The sequence below is a fragment of the Penicillium psychrofluorescens genome (genome assembly GCF_964197705.1).
Source record: "Penicillium psychrofluorescens genome assembly, chromosome: 1".
In the NCBI taxonomy this organism is placed as follows: Eukaryota; Fungi; Ascomycota; class Eurotiomycetes; order Eurotiales; family Aspergillaceae; genus Penicillium; species Penicillium psychrofluorescens.
Window position 1 is genome coordinate 1,091,624 of NC_133439.1, and position 18,023 is coordinate 1,109,646.

At 49.6% G+C, this 18,023-nt stretch overlaps 5 protein-coding genes across 5 annotated transcripts; 2 read left to right on the forward strand and 3 right to left on the reverse strand.

The window, feature by feature from the left end:
* Positions 1 to 471: 471 nt before the first annotated feature.
* On the reverse strand, positions 472 to 1,306 carry PFLUO_LOCUS387 (uncharacterized protein; the record flags this gene model as incomplete). The annotated part of the gene is made up of 3 exons (XM_073781177.1): positions 472 to 798; positions 934 to 954; positions 1,034 to 1,306. The coding sequence occupies 3 exons, from the start codon at positions 1,304 to 1,306 to the stop codon at positions 472 to 474; spliced, it is 621 nt and encodes a 206-aa protein (XP_073634485.1).
* Positions 1,307 to 5,975: 4,669 nt separating this feature from the next.
* Positions 5,976 to 6,284, forward strand: PFLUO_LOCUS388 (uncharacterized protein; the record flags this gene model as incomplete). The annotated part of the gene is made up of 2 exons (XM_073781188.1): positions 5,976 to 5,984; positions 6,033 to 6,284. The coding sequence occupies 2 exons, from the start codon at positions 5,976 to 5,978 to the stop codon at positions 6,282 to 6,284; spliced, it is 261 nt and encodes an 86-aa protein (XP_073634486.1).
* A 4,403-nt stretch (positions 6,285 to 10,687) lies between these two features.
* PFLUO_LOCUS389 (uncharacterized protein) lies at positions 10,688 to 13,473 on the forward strand (the record flags this gene model as incomplete). Its single annotated transcript, XM_073781199.1, has 8 exons — positions 10,688 to 10,696; positions 10,851 to 10,964; positions 11,025 to 11,218; positions 11,279 to 11,981; positions 12,049 to 12,149; positions 12,965 to 13,034; positions 13,142 to 13,264; positions 13,351 to 13,473. The coding sequence occupies 8 exons, from the start codon at positions 10,688 to 10,690 to the stop codon at positions 13,471 to 13,473; spliced, it is 1,437 nt and encodes a 478-aa protein (XP_073634487.1).
* A 565-nt stretch (positions 13,474 to 14,038) lies between these two features.
* Positions 14,039 to 15,439, reverse strand: PFLUO_LOCUS390 (uncharacterized protein; the record flags this gene model as incomplete). The annotated part of the gene is made up of 5 exons (XM_073781210.1): positions 14,039 to 14,715; positions 14,769 to 14,837; positions 14,900 to 15,022; positions 15,082 to 15,159; positions 15,244 to 15,439. The coding sequence occupies 5 exons, from the start codon at positions 15,437 to 15,439 to the stop codon at positions 14,039 to 14,041; spliced, it is 1,143 nt and encodes a 380-aa protein (XP_073634488.1).
* Positions 15,440 to 17,080: 1,641 nt separating this feature from the next.
* On the reverse strand, positions 17,081 to 17,767 carry PFLUO_LOCUS391 (60S ribosomal protein L33B; the record flags this gene model as incomplete). The annotated part of the gene is made up of 5 exons (XM_073781222.1): positions 17,081 to 17,178; positions 17,237 to 17,379; positions 17,438 to 17,491; positions 17,653 to 17,662; positions 17,743 to 17,767. The coding sequence occupies 5 exons, from the start codon at positions 17,765 to 17,767 to the stop codon at positions 17,081 to 17,083; spliced, it is 330 nt and encodes a 109-aa protein (XP_073634489.1).
* Between the last annotated feature and the right edge of the window lie 256 nt (positions 17,768 to 18,023).

Consider the following 18,023-nt stretch of genomic DNA (forward strand, 5'->3'; position numbering starts at 1 on the left):
GTCGTATTCTCACGCACCTCGTCAGCAGTCGCCACGTAAAACCAACAGCAGCGATTATCCATACGATAATGGAATCGGGACTGATAATATGGGACAGAAAACGCCTATGCGACTTGGGTCTAATAGATGAGCCTGGATATATTCAGCAAGGAGTCAAATGGTGGGAGAATGAGGATAGACGTCCGCAGATGAGTCCTGACGAAATTTTGTATGTTTGGTGTAGCGTCGGCTATGATGATAAGAGTAGGCAGTAATTAGGCCCACAGTGTATTCTCTATGTGGAGATAACGTGGGGGAAATACGATGCTGACACCCATAGCCACATTGAATTTGTGCTAATGGTAGATTAATGCCTCTACTTTTTGCAATAAAAGATTCATGACTATATGTGTGATAGACAGCATTGAGAAGCCAGAACAATAATCGATTGAGATCATAATTGTCTTGCTTTTTGATTAGAAGAAGAGGTAATTAGTTTCCCTCGGAAGGCAGAGGAAGAGAAGCATCTTTGAATTCCGCAGACATGTAGTACCATGCCGAGGTATCCTCCCCTAAGGTTGAGGGTTCATCTGATGCAGACCGCGGAGTGGTGAAGACGCTGATTCTGTCAAGGGTCTTGAATCCTAGCTGATCTGGATGGTGCGCGAAGAGGAAGTAGCCACCGTTCCCGTTAGGTGTCTTAAACAGCGCCTTGGCGGCATCGCTGTCGGCTGGGAAATCAACCGCACTGCGGCCATTGATAATATCAACATCCTCCAGACCCTTTCCTACGGTGCTCAGAGCTTCCCGGATTTGACCCTGCACGAGATTGTCAGTTAATCAGTGAACAAATCAATAATGAATCTAGCAAGTAGATAGTGGACTTCCAGAAATGCTGCCTGACAGAGCGGCAAAGCACTTTCGTTAAGAAAACGAGAATTATGCGCGGCTTACCTGCGTGATCGGATTGGTGATCTAGTGGTGTCAGAACTTATTGGAACATGAGCCAGCCACCCATATCGTCACTATTTGAAGCTGCAGAGGAAATACTCACATGATATTGGATAATGCGTTCCACAAGAGGGTTGACCTCCAAACGCAGAAGTTGCAAAAAAACGATGTCTGACCATTTTGAGAGTGCAGGGATGGCATAGCGAGAACTATCTCGCGGTGGCATTGTCAAGCCCAACTCCTGGGCGACCTCCACTCCACCAAGTAGTTTGGCTTGAGCTTGATACTGTTCAAAGATAATCGCAGGAGCAGCACTTGGGCTGAGAATATCCTCCACAAGGATGGTCCCCTCGTCGAGATTGAAAATGTTCTTCATTGGTGCTCCAGTAGACAGCAACTGTATACACCCGGCAGATCTCAGTAGATGAAATAGTAAAAAGGCAATTCCCACCTGTCGTAGATTGCCGGACTGGTAAATTACAAATAAAAGCACATTGCACTCACGTTGTTAGGTGTGCCTGGAGCGTTCTGATCATTTCGGGTGTTTTGAGTCTTGTAATCTTTAGGTGAAGAAGATAGGCAGTTTGCGTCCAAGAATGATGCAATTGATGAGAGAGCCCCCGATGACGGCTCAAGATCAATAGTTACCCACCCCTGGTTGCCATCTTCGATTGCGGATACATCCGTGAACCTCGATGGCGGAGGGTAGTTTCTGTGATTGAGAGAGGCGATGAGTCGGCCGCCTTGTTCAACAAATGTTGGATTTAAAGCTCTTGGCAGAATATGATGGGAACTAGCGCCAGAAAATTGCCTTGCACGTCGGAGGATGGGATTATTTTTCTGGATTGGGCTTGAAACCCCCTGGGCAAGCTGAACAAGACAAGCAGCACTGAGAATGAAAAGAAGCCAAAGATAGATGCAGCCTCTCGAACGTCGTGTTACGTTATGCCGAACCTATGCACGGGGTCTAAAGTCAGCACACTCCCAATTCTGTATATTTGAGGCGGAAAAGTATTTCTGACCATTGTGAGATCTGTGATCTTTGGTTGAGGTCTGTCCTGGTACGTGATATAGTGCCCCGCGGTCGTTCCTAATCCCGAGCAATGAAACGAACCCTCTGAAATTGAGAATGTAATTATCAGCCTTCGTCTCCTCGTAAAAGAAGACAATATGTATGTAGATATATCAGTGAGGCGCAAACGCATATGCAGATACTGATAGGTTATCAAAAGAACTGCGCAGGGACACAGTCCAGGACGTTCCTAAAAAGATAGGATCCAAAGCCTTGCTCTGGGCTAATGCAGGATTCAGGTCATAGAGTACAGGGACAGGAGCTGACCGCAAACTGTCAACCGTGCAATACGTTACGGATTCGCAGGGTTCAACTGTCTCCTATTGTTCCTTGCCGCTAGCAACGACTGCCACTACTCCGCTAAGTTGGGGCGAATTTTTTTTGGCAGTTTCTCGCCCCATGAAATGTCGGGCGTGTCGGGTGTTCCTAGACTTAGCTCTCCCATTGTCCCGCGGCCCCCTGACGATGAGCGCTGTTACCACCAGTGAATTAAGGCGACTTTGTCTTCGGCGGTTTCTCGCCCCATGGAATGTCGGGCGTGTCGGGCGTTCCTAGACTTAGCTCTCCCATTGTCCCGCGCCCCTGACCATGAGTGCTGCCACCACCCCACAGAAGAAGGGCAACTATCCTTTTCGGATGAAACTGCCCAAAACGGACCCCGTACGCTCATAGTTCTATATTATCTTCAAGACACCGACTGAGTATCCCGACATGTGTCAGTGACGATATTTTTTCTTGTTAGCCATGATCTTATTAAGTGGCCGTAGCCTTGCGGCCGGGCTTCTAGCCCTAGTGTCTCCTATGACCGCGGCGCAGCCTGATCACGGAGATGTCCTAGAGAGATTTGCCAGTGAGTGAGACGCAGCCGCCTTATTGCATGTTGCGTAGTGCAGAGGTATTCCTAGCTCGTCCGGCAACTGCTTAACTAATGCACAAACCAAAACAGACATCAAAGCAGTCCGTGACGATATGTACCGGAAGCTACCGTCAATCTCTCCTCCATCATTCACTGAGGTTAACGGCCGCAATGGAGACATCTGGTGTGACCCCGCAGGAGAGACTCAATGCGACCACAGTATCTGCAACGGAAGGATCCTCCCGTCACCATTCCCGACCCCAGGGCCGGCATGCCTAGCCGTCGGCGCTCAGATGTTCTGCACATGCACGCCTTCCAATCAGACACCGAACTTCTGTCCTGACCCAGATAAGATACCGTGTGACGACAACTGCGCCCCAAACAACAATGTTTGCTCCCAGAAATGGGCAAACTGTCCATGTGATAGATAATCTCGACTAGACTTCAACAGTGCCCAACTGTGACAGATTGAGTCAATCTTGAGGTTATTCAGAATGTTGGTGGAAGTGTGTACCTTAGTAGCAATTGCACCCTGCCATCCCTGCATTTCTCTGCGTTCCCATTGGTCCATGGGCCCGCGGTCCGGCCCTAGGGCGCCCCACCCGAACGATCGATTTCCCCTTGGATTTCCCCCCTAATGAAATGATCTCCCCTACTCTCGCTCTCTCGCTCTCTTCCCCCCTATACCTTAGGAGCTCGGAATCCTGGGTAGCCTACCATTCTCTCGCCCCTTATCGTGGTATTCTTCAGTTACCTCAGGCCGTGACACACACACCGCATCATATCTTTGCTTCAGGTGATTGGATACAGAAAGATGATAGATGAATACATGCGGGCTGAAAACAAGAGAGGGGTCAACGATGATTTCAGGAAATGGAAAAGTATTGCTAAAAAAAAAGAATCAATCGCCGACACTAGGATCAGGGAGTAATGTATACCTATATGGCTTCAGACCCGAGGAACTGCTTCGTGTGCTCTGACTTGATCTCCGCTAGAAGCATAGGAGGGCCACCGTAAGGATCCTTCTATATAGAGAATTGTAGATGCTTGAGCTTTCACGAAAGTAGGGCACTTAGTCGATTCATGGTATAGATGCTAAGCATGCTAAAGAGACACATTTGAATACGCTCGTATCCAAAATGAAATCGCCTTTCCTAGGTTCGAAGAATGGTCTCATTCAATTCGGTCAGATTTTATACATAGACTGGTTCTTTGCCTCGCTCTTGCTAATTAAGCCCGAATTTGTCGATCAGTTTCCGAATTCCCTAGGTTTCGTGAGCTTTGAATGTCGTAAGAGGAGGATGTATAGCTTACTATATTAATCTCTTCGCTATCTTTAGGGCTAATCCTAGTTCGGGTTATTCTTCGAAAGTAGCCTCGGAAACTCTTCTAGTCGGCTTTAAGGGCGCTAGCTTTGTTTGTTCCCTTTAAATGCCTACCATCTTAGCCATACTTGAGTTTCAGGCAGTAGTTGAGAAACCGATGTACATTGTTAGGGATGACCTAACGAAAAGCCTCCGTCGGGTCATTCCATTTCGAAAGCGAATCAGGGCTTTTAGCCTTTACTCGGTAGTACCTGGTCATGTCAGCACGCATCGGAAGGCAAGTGTTTGAAGGTTTGCCTACTTCTGCTAGCGTTGCTTAATTCGAACCCCGCGAACCTTAGTTTTCTCGGAACGCCCATAGTCAAGAGGAATGTTTGCAATGTCCTCGTTAGTGTCGTCATTGGGATCGTCACTGAAATCTAGCAAATTCCCAGAGCGAACGGGACCACGCACGGAGGGTTTGGAGCTACGCGAGACTCCGTTATAGTGTTTAGGAGACCGTGACGGCTTAGGTGAAGTCTGAGTTGTCGAAACCAGGGCTTTATCGGCGTCCGATACATCGCTATCGCTGTAGTCCGGCCGAAAAGACACGCGGGATATGTCACTATCATCCTCTAGTGCTTAGTCCGACAATTCGACGTCAGAGTACGTAGGAGACATGCTTGGTTCGGCGTGTTAGTAGAAGATAGTCTTAGAAAAATACTAAGTCATACCTAAAGATTACCTACAAGCCTCTATTACCTAGATCTATAAAACTACTAACTTAGGAGTATTAAGAACTACTTCTGATAGAGAATAAAATATAGGTCAATAGCCACCTAGCGGCGTAGCGCTAGGTTTTATCTTTACAAGATCGCTAAGACTTCCCCTATACTAGAATAGGAAAATACACCTATTCAACTACGGAGGTTCAGCCTTCAGGCAATTTTGGGTAAAGAGTATTCAGGGTCCTGAATTGCCGCCTAAAGCCGCCTAAAGAGCGGCGGGATCGCCTATGCCCGATTAGGCGACCCTGGGTGACCACCACCATACATGCGCTATTGCATGTATACTTCTCTTTTTTTTTCCTCTTTATAACTGACTGTGTGCTCTGATGATGAGATGGTTTTAGTTATCATGTTGTCAATATTACCATGAGTTCCAAAGGCGTCGATATTAAAGTAAAGACTTTATTCAAAACCGCACTAAAGATTGTCGGACGAGGCTTTGGATTGTAATCGGGTCCACAGATATCACAATCCAAATTTCCTCAGTTATCTAAGATTATGTTTTTGCGATGGATTTTCCATGCAACATCTACCCTGGCATCCGCGCTTAGCGATGAAATGTCTGCTCGAATGAAACATCAATGTTAGGTCTATGTTTGTCGACGCAGAATAGATGGACATAAGGCGTACCTTCCCTCTAGACGGACCTTCCATTTGTTTGCTCTCACTTAACCCCCAGCCACGTATCTTTCCTGGATTTTCTCTTCCTTTTCAAACTTCCTTTTCTCAACTGCACCACGTCGACTGCGCTTCAGCAGCCCTGTGACCCCCTCTCTCCGGTTTCCTCTTTCCAATCACTCAAATTTTCCCAACCAGCTTCTTCTGATCCTGCCCTTCTTATCATCTCGCGAACGCTATTTTACGAGCTTGCTCGAGTTATGGAGCAGCGCCAGGAGCAGGTGCTCCAGGACCCCTTCCGCTTCCTCGATGTAGCTGCCAGAGAAGTAACAACTGCTCTCGCTCGCTCCCATATTCGCCATGGCTTTATCGGCGGATATGCGACGTCCCTCCTTGGTGGAGTGAGGATGACGAGTGTACGCCTTTTCTCTACCTTGTCGCTCTTTCAAACTAATTTGATCTAGGATATTGATGCCATCATTGATGCAGACCCAAATGATGCCCGAAACCTGCTTCTTCAGGCTCATTCCGGATTCAGAGTGTCCCAGAGCAACAAACTTGTCTTCGTGATCGGGGACGAGAGCATTGCGATTGAGCTTCTTCGTGGCGGCAAAACTAGACAGTTGAAATTGCCCGACGCAAATACAGTTTCTATTCTCTTTGTTACTGCCAACGACCTTGGTTACTGCCAACGACCGACCAAGGCGTATTCATGAGACCCCAAGTTAGTGCCATTTTTGCCTTTGTATTCTCTACTAGAGCGAGTTGCCGCTAATCATCCGACTTCAGTCCCTATCGTTGCACCCTCGGTCCTCATCCTCACGAAGATCAAGAGATGGTCCTTCCTGGCCGAATCCACCCGTCCTCAAAGCATAAGGAAGGCAGAGAGCGACGTTCAGGACATTGAAGTACTCTTGAATTGGCTCGCTAAAAATGATCTTTACATTGACTTCGAGGGTTACTCGGAAAAACCAGAGCAGGAGCTACTCTCTGGGGTTCGCAAGTTGCACCGAATGCATGCTACAATTCGCCCTTTGCTTGAAACCACGTTGAAAGCGGAGGATTTGGCATTCATCAACAATTAGATAGCTGCTCAATAGACCGACAGTCTCGAACGACAGATTCTGCAGTGCACAGATAGTTACTTCCACCAGCGCCCCAATCCCAAGTTTTCATCTCCCTAACTGCATCTTCAACTCTTTTCTGAAAATCTTCTTCGCTCTCATCGTCGTCGCAGCCATACTCCTTTGTATTCAGCGGCTTGTCGCGCAAGATATAAAAGGATATGAAAGACAGTAGATCATCTTTTACTCGAAGTCTGAAGCTATCGCCAAGCGGGTGGTTCAGAAGATGATGAATCAACGAACCCATATACATAGGGGGTTTGGGCGTCAAGATCGTTCGCATGCGATCAAAGGTAGATGCGACTTCGAAAGTGTCTTGGAGCGCAATGCCGACAAATGACAGTGGGTAGAGATATACTGGACTACTCTCATCCAACTTGTGGATGATGCAAGCTCGCTCCCATTGTCCGTATCTGTCAGTGACTCTTGTGGATGGGGGCGCACAGGAGAAACCTTGGTCTGATAGAATTTGTGATGAAAGTGAGAGCAGTTCATCGGGGACTGCCCACTCGACAAGCTAGGACTCAAGAAGTTAGCAGTGCCCAAGGACTAGAATGGCGAAATCCGCAAGGTTTTGTTGCTTACTAGAAGGACCACGGGGTCTCCATGGCGCCACTGTATTTGTTGCCCGTACTCCACCACGGGGATATTCTTGTCAGCTAGAGCTTTCGCAGCCACCCTCATAGTGGGCGCATGAGGTTGTAGCGACGTTGTCTCTTTCTGGCTTGGTGGATCCATCTTCCAACCACCACCTAAAACCAGCTGAAATGAAAGGACTCTTTGTAAAGTCGGATATTCTTTTGAAAATATGGTGGGAGAATGTATGGTGGAGATAGCGAAACACTGTGTTGTCTTTTACACTGAAGCTAATGGATAGAGTAAATCGATGATATTCCTAAAAGGGAGCGCCTCCCGTAAACCTAAGCCATACTCCTGGCACGTGATGTCGAAAATGTTGACTGATCTAGTACCAAAAACTGACATTGGCGATTTTTCAGACCGACACGTGAGCGTATCTCCTATGGTCACCTGACCGGCTGACTCTCATGCATCACTAATGCGCAATCGTCTCTGTTACTGTAGTTTTATCGCCATTATTCGAACGCCATTATTCGAACAGACGTCTTGTGATCCCGGTACGTAGGATATTGTGGCCCGAGGTATCATAGGGCCACAGGAATACGATGCTTTGGATTGTAGTCGAGTCCAAAGATATCACAATCCAAACTTCCTTAGTTATCTAAGATTATACTTTTGCGATGGCTTTCCATGCAACATCTACCCTGGCATCCGCGCTCCAGTCGAACGTTTTTCCGCCGCGTACACGGCCTGTTCTTTCATGCAGGTTTCCGATCCTGATAATGGCTGACGAAGACGATCATAAGCCGAGAATAGTGGCGTAGCTGCGTGATCGTGTGCACAGTGCAGTAGGCATGTCAACATGCCGTTTCATCCCCGTCGGGAATGACTAGAGCGTGCAAAAGTTTCACGACTGGGGTGAGGCGCTCCCTTGGATGGGGCGCTCGCTTGAATGGGGCGCTCGCTTGTGGATTACCCTAATTAACTTACAAGGCTAGATCAAATTTGATAGGTGCGTTTTACTACAGTAGACCCACGTTTCGGCCCCAGAATGCAGACCTACTATGTACCACTAATGCTAGTGCTAGTGTTGCTAATGATAACCTTAGCTCCGGGTCTAATAATCTAACGGCCACGTCTAGTTTGTCTTCTTTAGGCATAAGGACACCGTCTGGCTCTGGCTCTCGAGACGTCTCCTCCCCAAGTGGCGGTGGAGATGGTAGTAGAACTAGTGGAGAGCTGCCTGTGCAAATGGATCTCGACTACGAGGGGCTGGAGGAGTCGGTGGGTAGCGAGGAGACGCTATCGTGGACTTCGTATAATAGTGCCGAGGGCAAGCAGCGGGCGAAGCCGAGGAGGATTCGGCGCAACCCGGGGCGCGGGGCGAGATTTTCGATTTCGATGACCACGGATGCGACTTAAGTTGGGGAAGTTATTTATATGTGTTTTCTTTGGAGTTGGTGAAATGGGATGAGTACACAGATTGATCAAATGTACAATATCTGCTTTGGCAATAGGTATTCATGTTCGGTTTGATATCACAATGCCTACATAAATTGAGTGAATTTCAGTCGATTCATCTGGGGTATATGGACGAATCTAGATCTTATGGAAACGCATCGGCTAAAGCCGAACACGCAGTGCTTTTGGCCGTGCTTTTGGCCCTCTGATGTAACATATCAACGTTTCCAGATATATGCCAAGAATCGATAAAATAAATCAATTGACTGCCAAAGGATAAGAAATGATCTTCGGAGTGACACCTTGAACTGCAATACTGGATCTGTTGTCCTCCGGCAAATTATATCTCATATTTAGGTCAAAATGTATCGCCTTCGCAGCATAAGAATAGCTCGAGCCGTCCTCGATAGCGAGGTACAGTGGAGTCTACTAATGCGTTGGATTCAATCCTTCGAAAAATCCAGTGTCAAGTGTTCTTGCCAAGGTAGTTAGTGCTTTTATAACAGTACTACACACGCCAACAAAGATTCCGGAAATAAACTCGAGGTACTCGGCCCCAAGTTAGACCCAACCGCTCCACCACAGCCTCCAGCTACAGAGACCCGACTTGGGGGCGGATATATCCAAACCTGGGCAAGGATGAGTAGCATCAAATTCCGGAGGGATAGTGCTGACTGACAAGACTTTTAAACGTGGCCCAAGACGACTCCAAATATGTAGAATCCCTGCGCAAGTATTAAGAAACGGCTACATCTTACCGTGCAATTCTATGCCTAGGCCTCCGCGATTACGGGTAGGTACATGTGAAACTGTCAGGATTATAAGTCCCCACAGCAAACAATCCTTTCATGCATATACACAGTTGGTCTGCCTCCACGCCAACCCGCTAGTCCTATATCAGTGCCTGAGATGCTTTAGCACTCATCGCGTGATCATTGCAGTGATCTGAAATGAGATTGCGGGGACCAGGGGTTGCGGGGACAGAGGCCTCCGGGGGGCCACGGAGTTGCATTTCAAGACAACAGCGATATTCTATACAACACATATAAGACCCACCCCACACATGCCTTGTGAAATAATATAATTTACTATTATTGACAGAATCATGTTGCGGTTTCTACTATACTTCCACGTACTTGTCGCGGTATTTTTCTCGCCCGCCTCTGCTCTCCCAGGGAAGAGGTTGATATCGGGACCTGCGTCGACTCCGCTTCGCCCTAAAGCTTCGCCTACGAGAACTTCTGGAAGCACCTCTGCTACTAGTAGTTCTAACGCATCGGCAGCTCCATCAATCATCGTTGCCGAAATCGGTACTAACGCGTGGATAGCGGACAATAAAACTAAGTGGCTAACATACTGGGTCCCTAAAGACCAGAAGCCCGACTGGTGCAATGGGGCAAACTCGACCAAAACAGTTACAAACGCCGATGATAACGTTTCGCTGCCGAATCTATATTATGGCACCGACTACGGGGATCCGAACTCCCTAAATGGGTGTTCATATGACTCGAACGCAAATACGTGGGGATGTGATGGCTGGAGTGCTTCCTGCACAAACCAGTATGGCAAGGACAAATTGGGCTTCCCTGTTTTTGGTGCTACAGTGGCCACCTGCGATGGCCTCGGCGTGAAAGAGCTTATTGTATGTGTGAAAGATGCAGCTTCATCATCGTCCACGCAGACTATCAAAGCTCCTTCGTCTACAACCGCGGTTGAGGCTACTTGGTCTGCGTTGTGTGAGGAAGGGGGTCGAACGAATCAAGCATGGGATGATGCTAAGATGGATGACTTTCTGGACGAATTGTGAGTGAATCTTTCCAGCTCCGAAAGGAGACTCTCTTTTCGAAGCCGTCTAACTCACAAATTTAATATAGAGCGCAAAATATCCCTGAGGGCAACACAGGCACCTTCCTCGAGCTTATAGAGTCCAAGGTTAATGGAATATCCCAATTCTCATGCGGCTTGTACGTCTTCTCATGCCTTGTCGAATATATTGATTGCTGATATGGCTGGCTTGCAACATACAGCAACCTAGAGGGTGACCAAGCTTGCGAGGTAAATTTAGTTCATTGTGATGCCTCACGTGCTCGGTATTTCTATGTTCTGTATGCCATTGAGACCTGGCATAATTGGGTGGACGAAGTCATCGCAGCATTCGCTTGGACCAGGACCCAGTTTGGTGGGCAGGCGGGTGCCCTAGTCAACGATTTTTTACCAACAAAACTTCCCACGGTAAGCTCCAGAGACCTTGGAAAGTGACAAAAGGATATCCTCACTCATCCCTTCTTCTAGAGTGACACATGGGTCCTGACTCTGATGGCTGGACTTCTCGGTGCTCTCAGTGGTGGATTTGCCATGGCCATTGAACTTCTCCCTGGCATAGCGTCCTCAGCCCTCCTGATCAGCGGAGCGGCTGGAGTATCCAGCGGAGGAGATACAATGGCGAATGGCATTGTTACTGGACAGCTACCAAGTGCAGAGGCAGTGTTCGTTGATCAAAGCTCTTGGATTGGATTGTTTCCCGCTAATCTCAATTCCCTCACTAGGGTGCAAAATGAACTCAACTCCTTAGCAGACGTCGAGACTTATGTCATTGCCCAAATCAACAGCACTATCGAGAGTATCAATAACACTGCTACCCAAGTCCTCACTGATCCCGCGACGAATGATCCGACGAACAATTATTACTACATGAGTGCCGACAATAGCCTCGCCTCGATTTTACATGGTGGTGCATTCGCTAGCAGCAGTGTTGGCACCGGCGAAGATCTGTCCATGTACCAAACGGCAGTGAGCAGAATGTGGGACGCGTCCATCTCATTTCTGTGGCAGAGCCAGAACGTGATAATCGTCAAATTGTCGACCGACATCATTGGCCTTACAGGTGCTCCCTGTGACATCCAATTGACAAAAGGGTTCCAAAGGGTCTGCGACGGGGATACAGCGTACTTTTTTGGTATTATTGGCATTAGTTACTCGGATACCACACCAATCTATGGTGCCGATGATAATGTATTGGGGAAATATGGTCTCAACATGTTGGGCGTGGCCCAGGCTGCCAATGCGACTCAGGTGAAGTATGGGTTTGGTAAGTACTTCAGCAATGCAACGGCACAACAAATCATGTCGAACGCCTTTCAATCGCCAGATGAACTTATTATGACCCTTCCATTTTGTGATCTGGATGCTCTCTATGACCTATGGAAAGACACGTCTCTCGTCAATTTGGAGAACATAATCACCAAAGAGGTAAGCTCTGCTTGACCTATTTCTTTGATGCGGATCTCCAATATTGATTTTCTCTTAACTTTTCTAGCTAAGACTACTGTATATCATCTACAACGTCTGCGGCGCGGTTACAGCGGACATTGATGGCACCATCCAAACCTGGCCCCTTGATGGTTACGGGACCTTAGTGTGAGCAATACGATCTCGATGGAAACGGTACGGGCCAAGCCCCTTCTTCGCAGCTTTACCACTCCTATGAGAACGGGGACTTCCTGGCAGACAGCGGCCTTGACGTGATTTATGTACTACTGGTGGTCAGCTGAGTTCTAGTCAACTTAGCTGGGCTACATAATGGTTACGATTTGATTTCAATTCTTCCAATGAACGCTGCACTGAAGTAAATGGCACGGCCGAGAATAATTCCCATAGCTGCATCGAAGGCCTAATGCCAAGAATACCAAACTCCCCTGCTGGCATCCCGACAATCAATTACATCTGCCAAGCGCGCTATCGGTTAGTCACCGCGCCCACCAATTGTTATCTATCGTCTTATCGACCACCAGCGAGCTTGTCACTGTGTTTCCGCGATCTCTTCTCGTTCGGGCCTTTGAAACAGAACGTATTAAAGTGTCGCTCATCCCACCGATCTTATCTCCCTTTCCCTTCCCGCGATTCCTGGACGTACCTGCATCTTATCGCTCATCCGCATTCCTCCCACCCCACTTCCGATAAGCTCTCTCTCGCAGAGACAATAGAAAGCATTCAGCATGGGCGAACAAGAGCCAATGGTCTCGCATGGTCGAGGAGGTATTTCATATCTTGTCTCTTCCTATATCAAAAAGGATTCTGTGGTACTAATCGCGCCATCATCATCCAGGCCAGGGAAATATCGGCCACGATCCGACGCAGTATGTCCAGTCCAGTCCAGTCCAGTCCCGTCTCATTCTCGAATGCCATCCCCACAAATGAAACCCGACAACTATTAACTACTCGGTGTCTCTCAGATACGTCGATGGCGAGATCGTCCGCGAGGGCGTGTACGGTGACCAGGGCGATGGCGCCTACTCTGCCGGCGTAAGGATTCCTCTATACACCACCCCATCTACCCCACCCTACCTCACCCTTACGCATACCTCCCCATCCTTTCCTTTCTGCAATGCCAATACTAACACAAAAACAAGCGCGGCGGCGTCGGCAACATCGGCTCCCCCAGCGTCCGCCCAACCTCCAGACCACCGCACGACGCCGAGATGATCCCGGAGCTGGCGATGCGGAACTCCACCGATGAAGTGTACCACACGGGCGTGAGTCAATTTCTTCCTTAATTCCTCCTTTTCATTATACCATTTTTCCCCCAAAAGAAGGACTTCGCTGCTGATAGTGAATATAGCGCGGCGGTCAGGGAAACGTCCACCTTGATGAAGAGCAGCGCAAGGAGAAGGAGCGGAAGAAGAATCCCGCGCATGAGGGGCTGGCGGATAAGTTGAAGCATAAGCTGCTGGGGAAGAAGTAGAAGTAGATCGAACCTCACTTTGTCTTACCGTTGAACGTGATTCCCAATTGATTTGTTCCTGTCGCGGTGACTTCGAGATCTTGTGATTGCTCCGTGAAGAAAGTGGTAAATTCCATCGATTCCATGTGCACTACATACGATAAAATAGATCGAGTATAAGTAAGTAGGTGGTATAAGTTCCATAGACAGTACACCAGCGACAAATATCCACCCAGAGGGCAGGTCAACATCAACAGACCTGGACGCATTCAGCGATCCATGTTAATTAAATCATGCCCTCAGGCAAACCCTTCCAGGGAACACGCTGGAAACAAAAGACAAGAAACGCAAAACACAAAACCCAAGTCCTATACCCACCCGCTGTTCCATTCCATTCCCATAGTTGCATATGTCCTCATAACATCATGAAAGCATGACTCGCAGCAAAAACGACCGAATCGCCCAAAAACTTCTGTGCATGAAAACAAAGAAAAGACAAGACAAGCAGACAGAGACAAAAAAACGCCACCAGAAAGAAGAGACAAGAATAGTACATCCCATCCGCCAATCGAGGAATTGACAAGAACTAGTCCCTGCTGAACCTGCGCTTGAACCAGCTCTTCCGTTTGTCGTTGGGGGACGTCGGTTGGTTCGTGCTGGTGTTCTTGCGCAGATAATTCTTCTGTGGCGCGGCCGATGGTGCAGACGATCCGCCTACGGGGCCGCCCCAGTAGCTGGGATCGTGGGCCGGCACTGGCGGCGAGGGGAGAGACTTGCCGTTTGCGTTGCCATTGGCGTTATAAGGGGGGCTTTGGCCGTACCCTCCTCCGCCCTGGTAACCATAGCCATTGGTATCGGCATATACACGCTCGTCCATGCGGTATTGCTGCATAGCCTGCTGCTGCAACTGGTCCAGGGAACTGTTCATCGAGCTCGGGTCTGTCGACTGGCCGTAGGAATCTGTGTAGCCGGAGCCAGACACCGCGGCAACGTTGTCGTAGGAGCGCTGGTAGCCTTGCTGGGGGTAGCCGGACTGTCCGTTGTTTGCATGTGAGGCCTGCTCGGAGGACATGCGCGAGTACTGGCGCGGCCGTGAGCGCCCGTTCTGGTTGTTCTGGTATGGGTAGTAGTTGCTGTCTGCTGCTGGCCCTCCTCCATTCTGGTAGCCGTCGATAAGGCTGTCCGGGCGCGACTGTGTGCCCCGACCGCCGCCGCCGTAGTAGCTCTGGTCGGTGTATCCTCTGTTCATCTGGCTCAGTGGAGCTGGAGATGGGAGTTAGCCACAGAGCGAGTAGATGGCTGGGGAGTTGGCTTACCACTGTTGTAATTATTACCGCCATAATAACTCGTCCGCCGGCTATAGTCTCCTACTTGCGATGCGTCGTCTAGGACCGCAAAATCAGCGATTCGAAGCTCCAGGGGGCAAAAACGCAGCAATTCAACATACCGGTGCGCGCAAATGACATGCGATTACTATTGTAGGTCCCATAGATGGCGGCCTCAAACGAGCGGATTGTATCCAACGGGCGCTCGAGGCGCGGCCGCGTGGGATTCGACAGGTCGGGGTCCGCTAGAACACTTCTGCGTCAGCGCCAAAACACCGCAATCGAAATGCGACCCAAAACCCACTGATTGGATTCCCGTATTGATCCTTGTGCTGTATTTCTCGCAAGGAACCCAGATTGGACTTCTCCAGGGCGACGTTCACTATGCTCAGGAGTCAGTCAGTTCGCCAGGAATGCGACCGCGCGGGATCACCACCACGTGGGAGGACGGAGCGCGGTGACGTACTGGGCTGTGCTTCGTTCATGGCGACCAGGGGATCGGCCTTGGTGTGTAGCAGGCGGCGTTCCTTCTCAGACGGTGACTCGGAGGGTTGACTGTGGTGGCCGGAGGTGTTGGACCGGTGTGATTTGGAGTCTGATTTGAGACTGAAACCGCGATTCCGGCGGGAGGGAGAGGCTGGTTGTTGTTGGGGGGCCGCCATTTTTAGTTTAGCGGAGGTCCACCGTCTTCCTCTAGTGTCCGATGAAACGGGTGTGATCTGCCCCCCAGCTTTGACGGCCGATGTGGAGCCTAGCGATTGGGGGTGCCAAGAGATGGATTGTCGATGTTGATAGTCTTGATCGAGAGACTGCGCTGGAGAAACACGGCGTCAATAGGGTCTGGTGGAAGTGAGACACCGCGGAGAGGGGTCGAGTGTCCGAGAGAGACTGATGCTGGGTATCTGGGAGAAACTGCGCCTATGGAGAGGATTTTGATCGTGGATGATGGACTTGGTGACAAAAAGGAACCAAGAGTGGGCAAGGACTGGGTTTTATCGGAGAGAGAAAAGGACAGAAAAAGTCCGAGAGGGTACGAGGCCATACTCGTCAGTCCCTGGTCGCCTTCCATGGTCCATCCACCCCATTGGTTCCTCGTCCCGGATGCCCAAAATAGACAGCCAGGCAGAGACTTATTCTGAAACATATCCCTAGTCTATTTCGATGCTCGTTCTGCTACTCTATCTCCTCCTCGCGAACCGTTTCGCTCTCCTTCTCGAGGTCTGCGCGAACCAGATTATGGGAGGTGTGCGCCCTCGGGCGATCCGGAGTCTTCCAATTGGTTCATCGTGACAAACACGGGTCTGTCTGGGCCAGGCACGGTACGACAGGTACTATTGTCGTCGGTTCTGGCAATCATGATCATGCATGTACATACTACAGCGCTCGAGGGACACATATATATCTGGGATGATGAATGCTAGACGCCGATGCGAGATGAGGTTATTTGATTAAAGCCACGCGCGAAAACCCTAAGCTTTTCGTGCAGACCCGAGATGCAAACCCCACGCCTTGTGTTCATATACAAACCACTATCCTCATGATCGCCGAACAGTGGGTCTCTGTAGCACAGGACTTGAATTGCACTTATCACTTGTCTCCACGGACTCCCGAAGAGGCATAGGAACAGAACAACCATGGAGCTGGTTGATTGCGAAATACCCAGGTCCCATTTCCATCCAGGGTGTCCCCTGCCCAGGTTCCTGCATGTGGAGCCGACATCAACTGGTCTGTGTCATCGAGAATTTCCCTGTATGACGGATCGATTTTGCTCATGAGACCAGGCGTGGGTTTCACAGCAGGGCGCCTTCCACAGCCAAAGATGAGGGGATGAACGATACAGACAGTACCTACCTCCTGTCGTGGGGACAGAACTACGAGGTCCTAACGACAGCGGCAACATGACACTAAATTTTGCCGCACGGTAGAAGGATTTAGCCGCAGTGGGAACCTGAATAAATGCAATTCTTCTATAAGACGAGCAAAGAAAGCACCAAGTTGAATACCCGGGTGCTGAAATGGGACGGATGGCGCGCACGAATCGTCAGATACAGTGGAAGAAAGCGATGCTGCAACCCAGCCATCGTCCTTTCTGGTTGCTCGGAAAAAGGAGGGAAACAGCAGTTCAAAAAAATGTTTCTTTGTTTTTTTGATTCGTAGGGACTTTGATGGGACCCTGCCTTCTCCCACGAATAAACCGTGATCAACCCGCCAACTCCATCCTCAACACACTCGGCTCATTCCTTGAATTTTTCCCTTTGCCAGACCGACCGTCGGAAATCGCCCACTAGATACAATAAAGCCGTTTAGATGTTGGAGGGGTAGAGCATGACGCGGACCGTGGCGCCGAAAGAGCGGGGAGGGAGGTTGTTGCGGAACTTGGCGCGCACAACACCGGAGTTGCCTGGCAAGACAGAGTCAGAGGCGGGTCGACCATATATTTGAGAGAATGGATAACATACCGTGCGGCCGGGTGACCTTGCCCCAGATCACGCGAATGTTGGAGCCCCGGACCTCACGCTTGGCCCGGTAGACGAAAGCGACCTTCTTGCCCAGGTAGAAACCGGCAGCCTTGGGGTCATCGACACCCTCGATCTTAACCAGACTGTAGGAGTTGCGGGTTAGCACTCTGTTCGTCCGGGTTTGGGGGGATGTATAGGTACCTCGTGTTGGGGTTGGTGTTGCGCTTTCCGCGCTGGTAGCTCAAGTGGCGACCCCTGTAGAGAAATCCGTATTAGTCGTCGGTTCTGGTGATGGATGTTGCGCATCCAGATGGGATGTTCTTCCGCCCCCCTCTCTTTCAATCGACGAGCCCAACGGGGAGTGTGGTGTGTATATGTGTGTGTCCAGCGCGAGAATATAAACAGTGATAACTTACTTGACATAGACTAGATGGCAGAAAAGATGTTAGCACGACTCTTTTTCTCCACGCAGTGTTGGGATGACTGCGACCAGCTGAGATACTCACGTCGGTGTCCCTGTTCCGAAGGCATTGTGATATCTCTGAGCAACAGCGGGCGAGGCAAAAAAGTCGAAGAAAGACCCGCAAGAGATCAAAAGTCGGACCCGGATTGTCGTGTGTTGTCGTCGGCTTCAGTTCAAAGATGCGAAGGCGCACACAATTTGCGTGTGGTGCGGGTGCTCGGCTGAGTCATTAAGCGAGTCGCGCTAATCTGGTTTGGGCGTGTCCGGAGCCAAGAATGTTCCGGCTCACCGCCTTCACTTGATCCGGCCTGCTGTCCTCCGAGC